The 18,573-nt window shown below is 54.4% G+C and overlaps 1 protein-coding gene across 3 annotated transcripts in view; it reads right to left on the bottom strand.

The window, feature by feature from the left end:
* The window catches only part of NTRK3 (neurotrophic receptor tyrosine kinase 3), a 95,273-nt gene that overhangs the window by 28,842 nt on the left and 47,858 nt on the right, over nucleotides 1-18,573 (bottom strand). For all 3 annotated transcript variants that reach the window (XM_049783248.1, XM_049783249.1, XM_049783250.1), the window contains exon 12: nucleotides 11,800-11,988. In XM_049783248.1, coding sequence (XP_049639205.1) covers nucleotides 11,800-11,988 — 189 coding nt within the window. The remainder of the gene's footprint in view (nucleotides 1-11,799; nucleotides 11,989-18,573) is intronic.

Below are 18,573 nucleotides of genomic sequence, written 5' to 3'. Positions count from 1 at the left end.
TGGCCCCCCAAACCAAAAATAAAATAAAGGATTTGTGATGCACCCAGCAAATACTTCTCTGGGCCCTGCCCCTCATGTACCCCAAGACCTAGCAGGTGCCAGAAAACACCCAATACAGCCCTGTACTAAAGAGATGGGGAGCAGAAGGGGGTCCTGAGTCTGATGGGGAAAGGGGGTCCTCAAGCTGGCAGTAAGAGGGGTGAGATGGGGCGGGGCCTCCTCCCTTCTTTGCTCTGCCCATCCCACCCTGACACTCACGCTAAGCCAGACCTTGGGGACACTTTGGGGTCCTCCCTGACTTTAGTTCCTTCTGTTGGGGGGGGGGCAGTTGGAGGGCACCCTGGGAAGTTGCACTTCCAGATGACATGAAGAAAACAGTGGCACTTGGCAGGGAGGGGGAGACTGGAGCTGTCACCCTGAAGAGAGGGGCCAGATCCAAGGCTAATCCCTGATGTCCACTTTCTGCCCACATACTCCTTCTCCAAGGCTGAGGGGGCCCAAGACAGAACCTGGGCACTGGGCTATGAATTCTTATGTTCTTGGAGGGGCAAGGGGTAAAGTTCTTTCAAGCTGCTCTTTCCTTTCCATCTTGATGATCTGGGGAAAGCAGGAGCAGGGCACTGAGTTCCCTCAAATTCCCCACCACTCCATCCCCATGCCTTTCCCTCAAGGCTGCAGACCTAACCTGGTTTTTGAGTTTTGGTTTTGGGGCCATACCCATTAGTGCTCAGGGGTTATTCCTGGCTCTGCTCAGTCATGTCAGTGCTCGGGGGACCCTATGAGATGCTAAGGCTCAACTTCAGGTCAGCCACATGCAAGGCAAACGCCCTCATGCTGTACACTCTCTTGGGCCCAGATATGGCCTGTTTATCGAGCTCTTTGTAGCTCCATCTTGGCCTCTCTAGAGCATAGTCATGTGGAGTGGGGTAGGGGTGGGAGAGGAAGGCATTGCTGCTGACATTTCAAAAACTCAGAATCTCACCTTTTAAGCATCCTCCATTTCTGGCATCCTTAATCCCAATAGTTCTGACACTGCTAAACCAACCTTTTCTATAAAAATAGGATCAGGGGCCCAGAGCATAGCACAGCAGGGAGGGTGTTTGCCTTCTATGCAGCCAACCTAGGTTCGCTCTCCTGCATCCCATAGGGTCCCCTGAGAACTGCCAGGAATGATTCTGGAACTCAGAGCCAGGAGTTAGCTCTGAGCGGCACCAAGTGTGATCCATAAACCAAAAGAAATAAATAAATATAGGATTCCCATGGCCCCCAGCCTCCAGGCAGTCAATTCTGACCACACTCACAACGTGGATGTGGGTCTGACCCAAACACACACAGAGACACACACCGGGGCACAAACTGCCTCTCACTGGCCACCAGATCCTGCATTGAAATACTCATCTACAGAAGTGCCAGGGGTTGGGTTCGATTCCAGCTGGCCTAGGGTTTGATCCCTGGCACCCCCAGATTCCTCAGAGCACCATCAGTAGGGATCCCTGAGCGCAGAGCCAGCAGTCAACCCTGACTGAGCACTGCCGGGTGTGACCCAGAAACAACAAAACGCCAAGTGGATCAACACCAGAAAGGCCCATGCGTCTGGAAGAGGGGCAGGAACTTTAATACCCCTGAGGCACCCCGAATTCTGCCTCCCTACCCACTCCACAGCATGTTTGGCATCCCCTACGGCCTGTGGACACCTCAGAAGAGTGACAAGGTCATGGCTGGCTGCCGCATCGGTGTGCCAGGGCAGTGGGCCAGACAGCCAAGGGCACCTTGGGGAGAAGCTGGGCTGTGGTGGGTGTCGGCAGCCCCGGGCAGTCACAATCCTGCCTACATATGTTTGCTTTGTGCTCCTGGAAGTGGGTGGGGGTGGCCAGAACCCCCTTTTGGGTCCCTACTCAGCTCCACAGAAGTACAAAAGAGGGGTGCAGACCCAATCTCCCCCAGACCTTTATCTATGACCAGAAAGAAGAACTGAGAATTCCAAGGCCACATAAGGCAAAAACAAGATGTACTGACACCACCCTCTGGGCCTCACTCAGATGAGATGGGCCAGTGGGCCCCAAATGTTCCACAGAATTATCTCAGATGGAGCCCACACTAGTGAGGGGAGGAAGGGGCACCCCGAAAGGGAGTGTGGAGTGTGGAGGGTATGCAGATATATCAAGAACCCTAAAACTGGAGCCGGAGAAATAGCATAGAAGTAGGGAGTTTGGCTTGCACGCAATCAACCTAGGACAGACGGGTAGTTCGAATCCCAGCACCCCATATGGTCCCTCGAGCCAGCCAGGAGCGATTTCTAAGCCCAGAGTCAGAAGTAACTCCTGAGCACCACCGGGTGTGACCCTCCCTCCCCCCCCCCCAAAAAAAACCCTAAAACTGGGGCTGAAGTGATAGCACATCGGAAAGAGTGTTTGCCTTGCACACAACCCACCCAGGTTCCATCTCCAGCATCCCATAGGGTCCCCCGAGCCTGTAAGGAGTAATTTCTGAACATAGAGCCAGGATTAACTCCTGAGCACTGCCAGCTGTGGCCCCAAAACAAAACAAAAAAGAACCCCGATCCTGGAGCAGGAAAAGAAAGACCAACCAGGGTTCTCCCGACCACCACACAGATGGGGAAATCTTCCCTTTGGGGCTGCCCTTGGTGCGCCCTCATAGAACCCCAGAGCCTTCACTCTCAGCGTCCTGAGGTTTTTGCAAGTGTGCAATTCTATTTTCAGGGAGCCAGGGTTTGGCCCCACACTCTACACTTTGAGAAGAGGGGAAAAAGCACTTGCCAAGCCCCTCTCAGGGAAGGCTTTTCTGGCAATGGGCAGGGAGTCGGACCCCCCAGAAAGCTCCCTACTGTGAACATGCCTCTCGCATTCACCCCCATTTCATTTTTGGAAGGGTCACACCCAGCGGCACTCAGGAGTTACTCTTGGCTCTGCGCTCAGACGCTTCTGGCAGACTAGGGGACCATATGGGATGCTGGGACCTTCGAATCACATTCCATCCTGTATTGGCCGCCTGCAAGATAAAATGCCTTACTGCTGTGTTATCATGCCAGCCCCTCACCCCCATTTCTCTGACACCCCTGTTTCCACAGATCTTCACAAGCCATTTCACAAGCAGGGACCCCTGGTCACTGCGTTCTCTGCTTTGACAAACAGCCACATCTCTTCCAAAGGGGCCACAACCCTGGACATTACATCCATCTTCCCCCTCCACTCTGGAAGATCTAACTGCTCCTTACCACCTCCTTGCCAGTTCCTGCTGGCATCCTGCTTTTTCACCAGATCCCCACTGCAGAGTGAGCCCCATCAGCCAAGAGCGAATGCTCAACCCAGGGTTTTTTTTTTTTCGAATTCCTGGGGCCCCTGGCCTGCCTCCTCAGGCTAAGCATCCATCTGCCTGGCTGCTCTGTCTTCCCAGGACTGGCAATCACTTTCCTCCATTTGTAGATTGCCTTCTTTCTTTTTTTTTTTTTTTGTTTTGTTTTGTTTTTGGGTCACACCCGGCGGTGCTTAGGGGTTACTCCTGGCTGTCTGCTCAGAAATAGCTCCTGGCAGGCACGGGAGACCATATGGGACACCGGGATTCGAACCAACCACCTTTGGTCCTAGATCGGCTGCTTGCAAGGCAAACGCTGCTGTGCTATCTCTCCGGGCCCTGTTGCCTTCTTTCTTTCTTGGGTGCAAAGCAGATATATCTTCCTTATTCTTTCTGGTTTTATTTTGGGGGTGGGGGTTGCACACCCAACGATGCTCAGAGTTCCCTCGGAACAAGACCTAGTCACAGGAGAACAAGTGTCTCACTCCTATGCACCCGCTCGGACCCTATTGCCTCACTTCCATGGGTCTAAGGGCTTCCTCTTCTTCTTCTGGGGCTCTTGTATTTTGGGAGGGTTGGCTAGGAATTTTGCCCTGATCCAGAGCTAGGAAGCTTCGCACCCTTTTCTGGGAAGGATCTCAAGTTCCCACATTTCAGTTTGGGGCCCACCCTGCCAGAGCTGTTGGCTCTGCTCATAGTGAGTGTGAAAGGAGCCAAATTCACTCCCTACCATGCAAGGACTAACCCAACCAGGGGCTGGTTTCTGGGTTTCTACTCCCTTGCCTCAAACTCTTTTCACACCCATTCCTTGGGCCTTCCTACACCTGGATTTCTGCAGGTACTGTGCTGGCCCTGCCCATTGGCTTGGGGAGTATTGACCGTATCTCTTCCCTTCCCCTCCAGAGCTCCCCAAAGATCAACAAAAATACTATTTGGCGAAAACCAGAGGGAGAAAGGCTCGTGCATGGAGCAAGTCAGGAGCGAGGAGCATTCCAGCCAGAAGGCAGCTTCGCTAAGTGCCTGGAACTTTCTGGAACCTCTGGGGACAATGGTCCTCCTTTCCAAAGGAAGGTCTGAGAACAGCGATGTTCGAAGGTTTTATCTTTCTTGTTTGTTTGTTTTTCCTCCTTTGCTTCTTGAGTATGACGTGCTGAGGATCCCATTGGTGGAGCCAAGAGGCAACAGACACAAATCCAGCCCAGGGTGGATAAAATAGATGGCCGGCTTCTAGAAATTTCCTTGAGTCATCAGACCCTGCCCCCGGAAAAAGCACATCTACAGATTTGTGTTCAGGTGCCTCCATGCTCAACCCTACAAATCAAGGCTGCCAGAATTTGAAGTAAGGTAGGGGTGCCCCATTCTAATCCACATCTCCATCACCCCCATACCAAGCTGGGCACCAAGGCATCTCTCCTCTAAGCCAGTAAGCGTTTTGCCTTGAGTGGCAGAGCAAAGCGAATCGGAGCCCCACAGCTGTGCTTTTTTTTTTTTTCTGCTCTTCACCTCACACCAAAATGGAAAGAAACAGGCTTCTTTATTATTATTATTATTAAAAGAGAGAGAGTGAGCGACTCACTAGAAAGCCTGAGAGGTGATGTTCAAAACAAAAGCAAACAACTCTCTGGCGCCCGAGGGGAAAAAACCAGCCTTGTGTGAATCCAAACAGAGAGCTTATAGCCTAGCGCGGGTGAAGATGGCAAGAGGGGATCTCGGTCTCATCCCTGGGGCTTCTGGAGACGGAGAGACGGAGATGCAAGAGGGAAGGAAAATAAACAGGCTCGGCAAAGGCCAGAGGAGAGGGCGGAGGGTGGAGGAGCCAGACGTGTAGGTCCGCAGGCCAGCAGAGGATGCAGCATCCAGCAGCTTCTAGCAAAATCCACCAGGTGGGACAAGACCTGGCGCCTAGGCTAGGAGGTGGCTGCTGCCCAGCAATCACTTAGGCACTTAGGCTCTAGTCTACCTCGAGGAGGCTCTGGGAACAAGATTCTAATTCAGGGATGCTCCGCCTCTGACTCTCCAGCTCAGGGATGCTCCAGGAACGATGCTCCAGCTCTTACACTCCAGCAACAATGCTCTGTCTCAGGGATGTTCTGGCTCTAACGCTCCTATCTTAGTCATACTCTGGCTCTAATACTCAAGCTCACTGATGCTCTGGCTTTGATACTCTGTCTTGGGGATGCACCAGTAACAATACTCCATCTCAGGGATGCTCCAGCTCCAACTCTCCCATCCTAGCCATGCTCTGGCTCTCACACTGCCATCTCGGTGATGCTCCAGATCGATCCAGCTCTAACACGCCTGAAATAGCTTGAAGATCAAAGCTGATCATCATATCCACAAGATTCCATAGGCACAACCTGCCAGACAAAACCCGGGGTCCCCTCAGGTCCCCTTTAGGACTTCCTGTCCTAAAGCTCTGAGACAAAGGGGCCAGCAGATCTGCTCTCCCCTGAGCACAAATGAGGCCCTAAGAGAGACCAAGTGCCCTTGTCCTGGACAGAGGCCTGCACATGGAGGATCTCCACTCCTGACTGGGACCTGAACCCACACAGCCTTGCTCCCCGAGCTGGGCCCACTCTCAGGGAGGAGAAACTGGACATGAGGGAAAAGTGGACATGAGGGAGGATCACTTGGTGAGGGGCTGGGCCAGGGTATATCTGGGCTTTTCTTTCTCCTTCGCATGAAGTTTCCACCAGCGATATTTCTGTGACAGTGTCTCCATGGTGATCAGGGAACCTCCAGAACATCGGGCCCATTTCTGCTTGTCTCTGCCCACATTGCCCGGAGCGCACAGACCAGCCAGACTCCCCCCCAAGTCTGTATCCACCCCCACTACACCCCCACTACACCCCATTTCCCTTTCCTCATGTGCACGATCAGTGCCTCTTTGAGAGAGGGGCTAGTCCTAGAGACAGAGCGGAACAGGCACAAACTGACCAGGCCAGGCTTGTGTGTTAGACAGTGGGACACCTGGATGCATGTCCCCAACTTACCTCCAAGGACCCTGTCTTTAGGCACAAGAACTCTCTTATCTCCACACGTCCTGGGCACTAGCAGGGGGGCCTGTTTGCTTGTTTCGGGTTTTTTCTTGTGGGCTACAACTGGCAGCGCTCAGAGCTTACTCCTGGATCTGCACTCAGGGTTCACTCCCAGAAGCACTCAGGGGACCCTATGGGGGGCCAGGGAGCAAGGCAAGCACCCTCCCTGCCGTCCCATCGCTCCTGTCCTTGTCGCGTGGGCCTCTAATTCTGGCAAAGGTGCCCGAGAATCCGTGGGCACAGTATAGGGTGGGGAGGGGGCGGAAAGTTACACAAGAAGAAGAAGATCTTAGTCACCCAGAAAAGCTCTTCCCACCACCCCGGGGGAAGAATTCGTAAGCGTTCTAGGTGTTTCTCTCCTTGCCCAGCCCTCCACACGGGGTGGCGGGGGAGGAAGGAAAGGGCTCGAAATTGCTCAGAGAGAAACTCAGCAGCTATTAATATCCTCAAGCAAGGGACTGTGACCTCGAGCCCTGCCAGGCCCTACCAGGAACCTTGGGAGGAAAAGGCCTGCGCACAATTCTCCGGGGACAGCAGGTGCCCCTCAGGGCACCAAGGGTGGAGACATAGACATAGAATGAACTGGAAGGACCCCTGGGGTCTCAGTTCACAGAACAGGCAGCTTAGGAGCGGAAACAAGGGTGGGGGGGGGACAGGGTGCACATACACGGACACATATGCCAACATGCACACACAAGCATACATAAACATGTGAAGGCATGCCTGTAACCATGCATTTCACATACAAGCACACACAAACATGTGTGCCGTGGTACATGGAAACGTTCGTTGCCCTGTACATACAAACAGGTGTGCAAATTCACATAATCCAACACGCTTGTAGGCACAAGTCCATATATACATGTAAACACATGCGCACAAATACACAGTGAGACCGAGTGAGCATTGTCCAAATTGCGGACATGGAATCCCTACAACACCCCAGCTGGCCATCTTTATGCTCCTTCCTTCCTGAGATGCGTCAGAGGTTGTGAAAAACAGTTGCCCAGCACCAAAGACAGTGGGAATGGCACACCCAGCTCAGGGCCCTAGCCTTCTGGCCCTCGGCCTGTGGAGTTTCCTTCTCCAGGGAAAATACGGGGGAGCAGAAAGGAGGTAGCAGGGATCTGCTGATCCATGAGTCCAGCTTAATACACCCCCCCCTCCCAGGTTCACAAGTTAAAGTGCTCCATCGCCACGCACCACCAAGACCCGTCATTCCAGGCAGAGACAGAAAACTGACCGGGCGCCTGTCACATTGCTTCCTGCATCACCAGGAATGTGGGCGCCTAGTGTGGGGGAGGCGGGGGAATAGCATCTCAGACCCCATTTAAGGGTGTCCAGAGCAGTACTCCCCCACAGGAAACCTGCCCTGATCTGGGGCTATGTGTCCTAGCAGGTTGGGAGATGGGTCCCTGGACAGATTGTGGGTGGCGGGTTTGGGGGACATGAACGCTCTGGAAGGCTCAGAACAAAGTGCCCTGGTTACAAATCCAGCAGCAGATATCCTTAAAGATGGGAAAACCCATTTCTGGAGCCATGACAGGGCCTGACATTCCCAAGTTCAACTTCACGCTCAAGATAGACTTTCTGGCTTGGCCGGGACATGATTGGCATCTATAGTAGGAAGGGAAAGACTTGTCTTGCTCCAGCCTCTGGGTCAGACCATGAATTGAGGAGCTCTGAACCCTGAGGTTGGCAGTGAGATGAAGAGATGGTTCACCCCATGCAAGTCTCTTTGGTCTTATTTGGGAAAGGAAAAAAAAATGTTTTCATCTATATTCTATTAAGAAAGTGAAAATGGAATTAAAAGAGGGAGTTGCTTTAGGAGATTTTTTTGTGTGTGTGTGTTTATGTTTCGTTTATGGCCACACCCGGCAGCGCTCAGGGGTTACTCCTGGCTCTGTGCTCAGAAATCACTCCTGGCAAGCTCAGGGGACCATATGTGATGCTGGGAATCGAACCGGGTCAGTCCCAGTTGGCCACAGGCAAGGCAAACGCCCTACCACTGTGCTATCTCTCTGGCCCTTGAGGGTGTTGTTTTAAACTTTGCTTTCATCGAATTCCTGAGGTTGGAATTGTTTTAGGTACAAAATTCACACGTGAGGGGCTGGAGTGGTGGCGCAAGCGGTAAGGTATCTGCCTATCCCGTGATAGCCTAGAACAGACCTCGGTTCGATCCCCCAGTGTCCCATATGGTCCCCCAAGCCAGGAGCCATTTCTGAGCGTATAGACAGGAATAACCCCTGAGCGTCACCAGGTGCAGCCCAAAACAACAACAACAAAATTCACACATGAGACTATGACTGAGGTGCAGAGCATGGCTGTAGGCATCTCTGTGCCCAAGGAAGGCGGGTGAGGAGGCTGCCAGGAATGGGGTGAGCGAACAGGCTCTTGGGGTTCTCCTGGGTGCGTGCTGTGAGCCTGTGTGCCCGTTCCTCGTAGTAGCCTCGCCCCAAGAGGTTCGGAGCTATTTAGTTATTAGTTCAGCTGCTGAGCGGCCTGGATCTCTGTTTGGAAATGCTTGTGTGTGGCCAACCGAGAAATAGATTCCTATAGGGAAGGGCGGGTGGGACCATGAGCCGGGCAAGCTGGGCAAAGTGCCTTCTACGCCCCAGAGAGCAGCAAAATGAGCAAGTGGGAAGCCCTGTTGGGGAGGGGGTTGGGGGGGACAGCCCTGAGGGTATCCCTTTGACTGCAAGGTCAGGATAGAGAGTTTCTGGCTCTGGTCAAGTCCACCAAGGTGGGATCTCCTCTATACTCCACAGTGGCCCTGTCCAGGTCTCTTGGCCACCTGGAACCCTTGCCCAGCCCCCTGGCCCCTCTCTGCTCCTCCTAGCACCCAGAACACTCCCTGCTCTGCGCAAGTCTTCAACATGAGCTCACTAGGAACCATTTCTGAGTGCCTCTACACCACCATGGTTCTATCCTGATGCAGTCCTGGAGTACAAGTGGGGTTCCCCACCTCCTGGACCCACTGCACATGTGGGGCCTTGTGCCTCACCTGCCCAGAGGAGAAGAAGGCTGGGCCCATCTTTTCTGGCACATCTTTGTCCCCTGGATCCCTGAAGTCAGCTATCTGGGTCACTGGGCGAGACACAGAGCTCCCCCAGGGGGCCAAAGGTGGCCAGTGCCTCTCGAAAGGGCGGGGAGGGTCCTTGACCACAGTGTGGCCCTCGGCATCTGACAGTGTGCGATGACGGATCCGTTTAATACTCGGGACCTGTCATTTATTTATTAGCCGGAGACGGGAGCTGCCGCCAAGAAGGACGCATTATAAATCAAGTCCTCTCCCGGCCATTAAAAATTAATATGCCTCATAATGCAGGACGTCGGAGATTTCTTTATGCCAGCTGGGTGCTGGTGTGGTGCTCACTCTTTCTCTTTCTCTCTTTCTCTCTCGCTCTCACACACTCGCTCTCTCACACATTCTCTCTCTCACTCATTCTTACAGGCCTCGCCTCTGTCCCCTTCCCAAAGACACTGATTTTTCTGGTGACCAGCTGGGCTCCAAAAAAGGATCCCCCAATGCCACAGAGAGACTCAGACTCAACCTCCCATGCTCCCCATACAGGAACTATAAGGCCAGAGAGGGAAAAATGGAGGGGGGAAAGAGGAGTATAGGAGTGGGGGATAAGAAAGGGGATGGGAGACATGGGAATGAAGTGAGAATGAAATGGAAGAGGTTGGGAGCAAACCCCATCTTAGCCACCATGTCCCCACTAGGAATTCTTGGATTGCAGGGATGAGGCCAGGTTATGCCTGGGGAGGGGTTCACTGGCCATCACTAGGGGTAATGATGGCACACAGCCCCCAGGGACAAGGGAAAGCCACAGCCTTCACAGACAGGATGGGGGAAGTCACAGGACCCCCGGACCCAGATCCCATGTCCCTGGTGGGGCAGCAAGCTGGAGAATCCTGACCCAAAACAAGATGGTAGCTTCACACAGCAGCACCCTGGGGATCAAGACTGTCAGGCTGTGGCACCAGGTGAGAGATTGGGGAGCGCAGGGGGGAGCCCCGACTGTCTAGACTCCCAGACAAGGAAGGATCTGGCTAGGGGTGCAAATCCTCTAGGAGCCTACATGAGAGCTCTTGTGAGGGGACGATTGTCAACAGTGGGAATGACCCAACCTAAAAATTTCCCCGTCACTGGGTGCCAGGCAAACCCTCACAGGTGTGTTTACATGCATGTATGTGCATGTACATGTGTGTAGAAGGTGGGTAAAGACAGGTGCCCCACACCTTGAGGAGCTCTGGGAAGGATATAAGCAAACCGGGGTCCAAAGAAACTACCATGAACCCCCCAGACTTGAGCCCGAATGTCAATTCAACAGAGAGGGCACTTGCCTTGCATGTAGCCAACCCAAGTTTGTTTCCCAACATCCCATAAGGTCCCACCGGGAATAATCCATGAGCACAATCAGGACTAAGTCCTAAGCACTCACCCAGAAACAACGGCAACCACCCACAATCATCCTTGAAATCTGCACAGCACTATGAGGTCCCCCGGACACCCCTGGAATGATAGTGTCCCGACACACACCTGAGCCTGCCTGGATGATGTCGACCCAAGGCCTGAGCTGCAGCCAGGCAGAACTAGTTGTTCCCAGTGCCAAGTCCCCCCGACTGACAAATGCCTCCCAGATGCCGGCCCCCAACCCTATAGTTCCTCCTGCTGGGTCTACCCTTGTCCATGGGCCTCCCTTCTGCCATGACCACATTAGAGCTACAGGGAAGGTGGGCAGGGCTGGGCAAGAGAAAACGGGGGATGATGCACCCACAGGTGGGCCCCAGAAAGACTAGCCCAGCTGTAGACAGACAGGACCCTTGGCCCCCTGGAGCAGTAAGCTGAACTTGAGGTGGAATGGGGTGCAGGCAAAGTAGGGTGCCCCAAAGTCATGTCTCCCTGGGGGAACCACCCATTTCCAGGAGGACTGTGCAGGGGCCGATTGTAACCAGGGGTGGATCTGGGCTTGAAGCAGGAACAGAGTGGGACACTGAGAGGGGTCTGGACTGAGCTCAGAGAAAACAGGAAGAGGTCACAGGAGGAGGGATGAAAAAGAGAGAGGTTCCAGCCCAGATGACCCCACCCTGAGCCCCCCCCCCCAACCCCAGAGGCCCCTGGCCTCTATTTTCACACTTGGACATTATGAATTGGGGGGAAAAGATGGCTCCTGGAGAAAGTGGAGGAGGAGGATTGGCAGGTGCTAGTTCCCATCCCTGCCTCGGAAGTTTCCAGAAGGTTCTAGAAGCTTCGATCTATGGTCTCTAGCGTGAGCTCTGCCCCCACCCTCAGAGTCCCCTGACCCCTATTCTCATACTTAGAATGAATGGGAGAGGGTACCTCCTAGAGAGAGTGAGAGAGGGTTCAGCAGGTGCTAGGTCCCCTCCACCCCCATTTGAAAGGTTGCAGAAGGTTCTAGAAGCTCCACTCCATGGTACTCACACGTGTCAGGTTTGTGGCAACTGTGGCCCTGGCGGAAGTACTGGGGGTTTTCGATGACTGGGATGCGCGTCATGCCGATGACCACTGTGTCTGGCCCCGTGTCCAGTGAAGAGGGTGTGGTGATGCCGTGGTTGATGTGGTGCAGTGGGCTGGCCGAATCTTCCTCGCCACTGATGACAGCTACGGGTCCTGTGGGATGGGAGATGGGCCATGAGGGGAGGCCTCCGGAATGACACCCCCCATGTGCCAGACAAGCCAGCTTGTCGCACAGCCACCCTGCGCCCAGAAAGTCAGTGAATGAGTGATCTCCACAGTCTATCTTGGGATCCCCATCGCACCCCAGAAACAATTAACACGCTTGGGACCAGGCGCAGCCTTTCATGAGCTTGGAAGAAGAGAGCTTCGAATGAGGTTTCCTGGCCCCAGAGTCATAGGGTAGAAGGGAGGGCGCTGGCCATGCATGCAGCCAACCTGAGTTTGATCCACCAGCATCCCATTAGGGTCCCCTGAGCAGAGTCAGAAGTCAGCCCTGAGCACAACCGGTGTGCCCCAAACCAACCCCACCTTCAAACATAGACGAATAAACCAATTGCTGACTTAGTTTGCAATAATGGACTTTAACAAGTGGCATCTGTCAGGTATTGGGACACCCCTCAGAGCAAGCCCCTCCTGAGCCCAACAGGGCTGCTCCTGGTTTCATCATGCCTGGTGGAGAATAAGACAGAGCCCCTCACACAGTCACTTGTGACCCTTGGACGCTCAGAGAGACCAACACAAGCTCTGTAAAAGAAGGGGAAAGCAGGGACGGAGGGACAACACAGTAGGGAGGATGTTTGCAATGCACAAGGCCCACCCTCCTGGGCACATTCCTATCCATCCCATAGCATCCCCCAAGCCTGCCAGGAGTGATTCCGGACTCCAGAGCCAGGAGTAACCCCTGAGCGCTACTGGGTATGGCTCAAAAATAACAAAAAGAAGAAAAAAGACAGATCAAAGAAGAGTCCCGAGTGGACGGGCGGGGGGGTGAGTGGGGGACCAGAATCCAGAACCTTCCCCCAGGGATGCTGAGAAATAGGCAGACATCCCACAGGGGCCTAGAAGTGGGTCGAGGGCTGGCCTCAACATACCTTACCTCAGTAATACCCCTTTGATACCCATGTGCCACTAAAGCAGGTGACAGGCTGAGGCTTGAGGTCTCCTTAGCCCCAGATCACACGAAGGGGGGGGCGTAATTGGGGGGATACCTAACTGATTTAAGAGCCTGAGCTTGTCTCCCCAAACAGGGCCATCCAAAGTCCCTCCTGTAACAGGGTTCCAAGTTGGGAGCCAGTAGACAAAGGGTGGTATATCCACTTGGGGTGTCTATGTATCTTGGGGGGCAGGTGGGAGGCACACCAACCCTGAAACCCAGTTGCATGATGGCAGCTCTTGAGTGGGACCCAAACTTAGTCACACGGGGAAGTTCAGAGGGGAGAATCTAGGACTGGTTGGAACAGCAGATCCAACAGTGGGGTCACAGTCATGAAATCACCAACCCCTAGACACACCTCTCATGGCCCCCAAATTCTCAAAGCCACTGGCTCCCAAGGACCCAGAGGGCTATGTCCTTCTCAGGTGTCCTTCAGTGTTCCTTTGAGAACTTGGCCAACATTGACTTCTCAGTTCCCCTCTCTCCCCTCCTCCTGCCTTCCCAGGGGCCTCTCGATGGACTTGGAAGGCAGAAGTGGCTACGGTCCTGGGCTCTGGCCTCCTGGGGACACTAAGCCAGTGCAAGTGTTAGGATCAATTCTGGATGTGAGCATGGCCAGCCAAGTCTCACATTCCCAAGAGCCATCAAGGGGGTGTCTGGGGGAGGGACACAGGACCTGGACTCAGATGGGTCCCATCCAGGACCTGTCCCTAGACACCAGAACCTTCCTGCTGTGAGCAGGGGTAGGGACTACCCACAGGGGAATTCAGAAGCCTGGAAAGTAACCGAGCACAGGCAGAGAGCTTCAAGCCAGGAAATTTAGCTCTAGGGATGGGGAAAGAGAGATCCTGCCCCCACCCCCACCTCCACCCTGTGTCCCCTCCCTTCCCCTTCCTTCTCAGGGAAATGTCAGAGATAAAATGTAGGCCCCGAATTTAAATTTTATTCCTGCGCTGCCCTGCGGAGTCCGGGAAGGCCTGGGCTGATTAAAATGGAAATGAAAGCCCTGTAAAAGTCCATCCGTGCCTGGGCAGGGAAGAGACTTGTCAATGGCGAGAGGGGAGAAGAGAGTAGGGGGAGGAGCTGCGGGGTCCAGGGCTCCTCTCCAAGGACTCCACTTTGCTGGTTCCTCTTGGAGGGCTCAGAAACTAGCCAGGATACAGGGGTTGGGGGAGGGGACACTCCCCAGCCAATCCAGGCCCACTCAGGGACAGGCACTACACTCGATGTTTACCTAGTCTGCAGCATCCCCCAGGGACCCCAAGTCCTGCAGTCCTCTTGGCACACACACTTATGCATGGATGCACAGACATGCACATACACACACACACACACACACACATGCACTCTGACACCACTGGGCACATGCCCAATTAGCCCATAATCACCCACATGTTCACCCAGTGGCATCCTTGCAAAGCCCCAGGAATGCCCAGCCAGACTCAGCAGTCTCCTGGCCTTTTGAGAGGCCCAGCTCAACCCAAGCCCATGTGGAGCCAACGCTAACATGAATCCCTCGGATTGGCCCACAGCGTTTGGCTGAGAGGAGAAACGGGGCTGGACGGGGCAGCGGGGAAGAGGTCTCTGTGTACCAGCAGCAGTTAGGTGCAGATGGAGGAAACGGTAGGCTGCTGCTTCCTCTTGGGGAGCCTGGAGCTGGCAAAGGATCCAAGGAGGAAGGAGTGGTGAGGGCCAGAGGGTCTGGAGGGAACAACCCAATACCTGGGCTCGAACCCAAGGCCACACCTTTGTCCCCATTAATGACCTTCCGCAGAGTGGCAAAGAATCAAACCCCAAGGCCAATGTTGGCAAATATTGAGTGTGTGGTGGTACAGACATAGCTCTGGTCACCAAGGCAGTCCCCAGGGCCCAGGCTGGCCCTCCCCAAATCCCCATGAGAGTTTTGTTTTGAAAACAACATGTCAGGACCTCAGACTAGACCAGGGGTTGATGGCAGTTCAGCTACATTCACAGAGCAGCAGCCACATGGAGACTTACTTGCCATGGAGAGCGAGGGCCCAAGGATCCCAGAGGAGCTGCATTTATGACTACACATGTGTGTGCATAGTGTCTGCCGCACAAAGGTCTCTCAATGGCTGTAGTCTCTCGCTGAAGCAGACTGACTCCCCCAGAAACTTCCAAAGGGCACCTCACTGGGACCCCACAGCAGCAGAACACTGGGCACCCAGGAGACAGATGAGCGAACAGTTGGTGATGTTGAACCCAAGCACCTCATGGTGAGGCTGGTCACCCCTCACCCCAGCCAGTTGCTCACGGGGACCCAGGAGAAGCAGGAAGGGGTATTAGGGGGTGGATGCACTCTAGCATCACCAGCCATCTCCCGCTCTCACCTTACTGGGTGACTTTTTTGGGGGTGGGGTTACACCTGGTGATGCTCAGGGGTTACTCCTGGCTGTGAGCTCAGAAATCGCTCCTGGCTTGGGAGACCATATGGGATGCCCGGACATTGAACTACGGTAGCGTCCTAGGTCAGCCACATGCAAGGCAAACACCCTACTGCTGCGCCATCGCTCCAGCCCCAGAATGACTCTTTTTGTTTTGGTTTTGGTTCTGTTTGGGGAGCCACACCCAGCTGTGCTCAGGGCTTCCTGGCCCTGCACTCAGGGGATTACTCCTGGCAGGCTCAGGGGACCCTATGCAATGAGTTGGGGAAATCAAATCAAGGTCAGCCACAGGCAAGGCAGATGCCCTCCCCACTGGGCTGTTGCTCTGGCACCTACTGCGTGACTCGGAACCCATAGCCTGGCACAAACTGACATGTACAATCGTTGTCTCCCAGAAACAGGCTTGAAAAGGGGTCGACACCCTCAATTTCCCTGACCCCTGTTGTTGGGGGTGGCAAGACTCAATGCCCAGCATAGAGCCCCTGCCCCTGGGGCCTTCTCTGAACCAGACATGACATCCACGGGATTGCTGGGGGTGGAAGAAATGTCCGGGTGACAAGCATCCTGGCCTGGTAGAAGTGCTGAGCTAGGGGAGAAGAGAAGCCACCAGACATGGGGAGGCAAGTGGACAGTTGTTAGGGGGCTTGACACAGCTCCTTCCCCATAGTCAGGAAAACAGGGGGCGCAGGGCCTAAAACTCCTAGTGCTCCCAGGGGGGTTCAGACATTGAACCCTCACACATTGCCTCACCCGAGGTTCTGGTGCACACAGGGATTAACAAACACAAGCGCGGAGCTGGGACTATATGCTTTGAGGAGTACAGAGAGCATTTGGGGTGATGCTACCACTGATGCTCTTGGCAGCCACCACTCAGCCCAGCCTGGCCCTGTAGGAAAGAATCAGAGCGACTGATCCGGCTTAGAGCAGGAGGTGTGAGGAAAGGGCAGATGGGCAGACTGGCGCTCGCAGTAAGGTCAAGGATACACACTTCTGGCAAAGGGATTCCAGAGGAGCCGAAGAGGGGGTTTCTTGGTAACAGGCACCTCTGACCTCCAACCTTTGACCCTGGGAGCACCACCACCTCCAGCAGTGCCTACCCCTTGTACCCAAGTTTCTTCTGACTGACTCTGCCAAGGGCCACCCCACTACTCAGTGGACCCACCACTGGGCATGGAGCAGAAGGCAGGTGGGGAGTGAGGCTGGTTGTGTTCTCTGGAGCAGTTTGCCCAGCACATAGGCAGGGTTGGGGGTGACAGGAGGACCCTCTCCTCTGTACATCAGCACCCTAAGAGTGAGGATGCAGGGACATACACTGAGCAGAGGTAGGTGGTCCCAGTGGGGCTCTGGGGGCAGGAGGCAAGAGGCAGAGTCCATGGCTCCTCTGGGAATCAGGAAGGAGCAGCACCCATACCCCCTGCACCTTCAGGTTCCCTCACACAGGACCTGAGTGGTCTCCACACTGGCCTCCCAGGTCAGTCATGTGGCAGCGCTGGGGTCTGACCTGCACGACCAATCAGTCCCAGGGCAAGTCCAACTCCCACCTGGCACAGCCCAGGGCAGCAGATGGCAACAGGCACCACCGGACCTGGGCAGATGGTAGCAGGTTTGCAGGACATGGGAAATCTGGCTGAAGGGGCTCCAGTGCCCACAGAGGGGATGAGCCTGGGACTGACCTCAGCTAAGGCGGCTCAGGCCATCCAAAGCCCACGACAGCCACTTGGGGCAGGTGTGTATATATGTGTGTGTGAGTATGATTGTTTATTTGAATGTGTGTTTATGACTGTGTACGTGTGTGCGAGAGAATGTGGGGTGTGTGAATGTGTCTGAGTATATGAGTATATAACATGTGTGTAGACTGTGTGTGAATGTATGTGTGCAAGAGTGTATGTTAGTGTGTGAGTTTGTGTACGTGTCTCTGTGTGTGTCCATGTATACATGTTGTGTCTATGTACATGTGTGTTTGTGTGAGCTCCTGTGCACATGTGGGACCGACCTTTCCTCCTGTCTCTTCACCAACACTCCAGCACCTACCACAGAGGGTCAAGATGACATGTAGGGTCGGAGTAGCACATGGAGATGCCTATATATGCCTGCAATGCATGCAGGGAAACACACTTCGGTTCACCCTCAGCCCCTCCATCTTCCCTTGCCCCGAGAGGCTCAAATGTGCTCACAGCTCAGCACTGGCTCCTGGGTCTCTTGGACACAAGACAGAGGGTCCCCATGCTGCGCTCCTGCGGCCTTGGCCAACCCCTGGCCTGTCATGCCCTGATGCACCAATGCAGCATGTCACTTGTGCTCCAGAGAGAATCCTCGGGCCACCCACCTCATTCTCACACCTGTCTGGAGTGGCTATTGGACCCTCTCTCTCCATTCTCACCTCTCTCCTCTCTTTCTTCTTTCTCCTCTCCCATCTTCCTGTTTCTTCCTCTCTCTACCTCTTTTCCTCTCTTCTCTCTCTCCTCTCTCCCTCTCTTCTTTGTTTTTCTTTCTTTTTTCTTTCCTCTCCTCTCCTCTCTCCTTCTAGCTCCTCTCTTTTCTCCCTCTCTCTTTCTCTCCTCCTTCCTGCCCTGTTCCTCTCCTTCACTCTCTCTCCTTCTCCCTCTCTCTCTCTTTCTCTCTCTCTCTTGTCTTCCAAGCCCACAATCTGGGACAGTTCCCAGGGGAATAGAGAGTCTGTGTCTGCAACCTCAGCCAGCCGTGATGTACCGGCATGCTGGATTCTGGGGGCCGCCGGTGCCCACTCAGCAAAGTGGGAGCCATGGAAGGAACTGGGAGGGGCCCCCACGGTGGAGGAGAGCTCAACCCCATATGCACCGACATGTGAGGAGAGCAGGCAAGAAAGGGTTTGAATTTCCCTTAGTGGGCCAGACTCCAGTGGTCCCCTTACAGGCAGGGTTGTGAGGCAGAGAACTGAGAGCAATCAGGTGCCTTCTCTCGCCCATGTACCACCCCCACCCCCACCCAGGACTGCCAGCGGTCACTCCCGAGCACAGAGCCAGGAATGGGCCTGAGCCAGGACAGGTGGACCCCCCAAAACAAAGCAAAGCCCAAAGTCCTACAACCCGCACTCAGGGTACCTGACCCTGCTGACAAGGGGCACAGAGCATCTTCGCTCCCAGAAATATTTCCCCCTGCTGCCCTCTGTGGATGCAGAAATGGGATCGAGGTGCCCAGAGC

This window comes from Suncus etruscus, chromosome 11 (assembly GCF_024139225.1).
Source record: "Suncus etruscus isolate mSunEtr1 chromosome 11, mSunEtr1.pri.cur, whole genome shotgun sequence".
Classification (NCBI taxonomy): domain Eukaryota; kingdom Metazoa; phylum Chordata; class Mammalia; order Eulipotyphla; family Soricidae; genus Suncus; species Suncus etruscus.
This window is presented reverse-complemented; position numbering and strand designations above follow the sequence as displayed.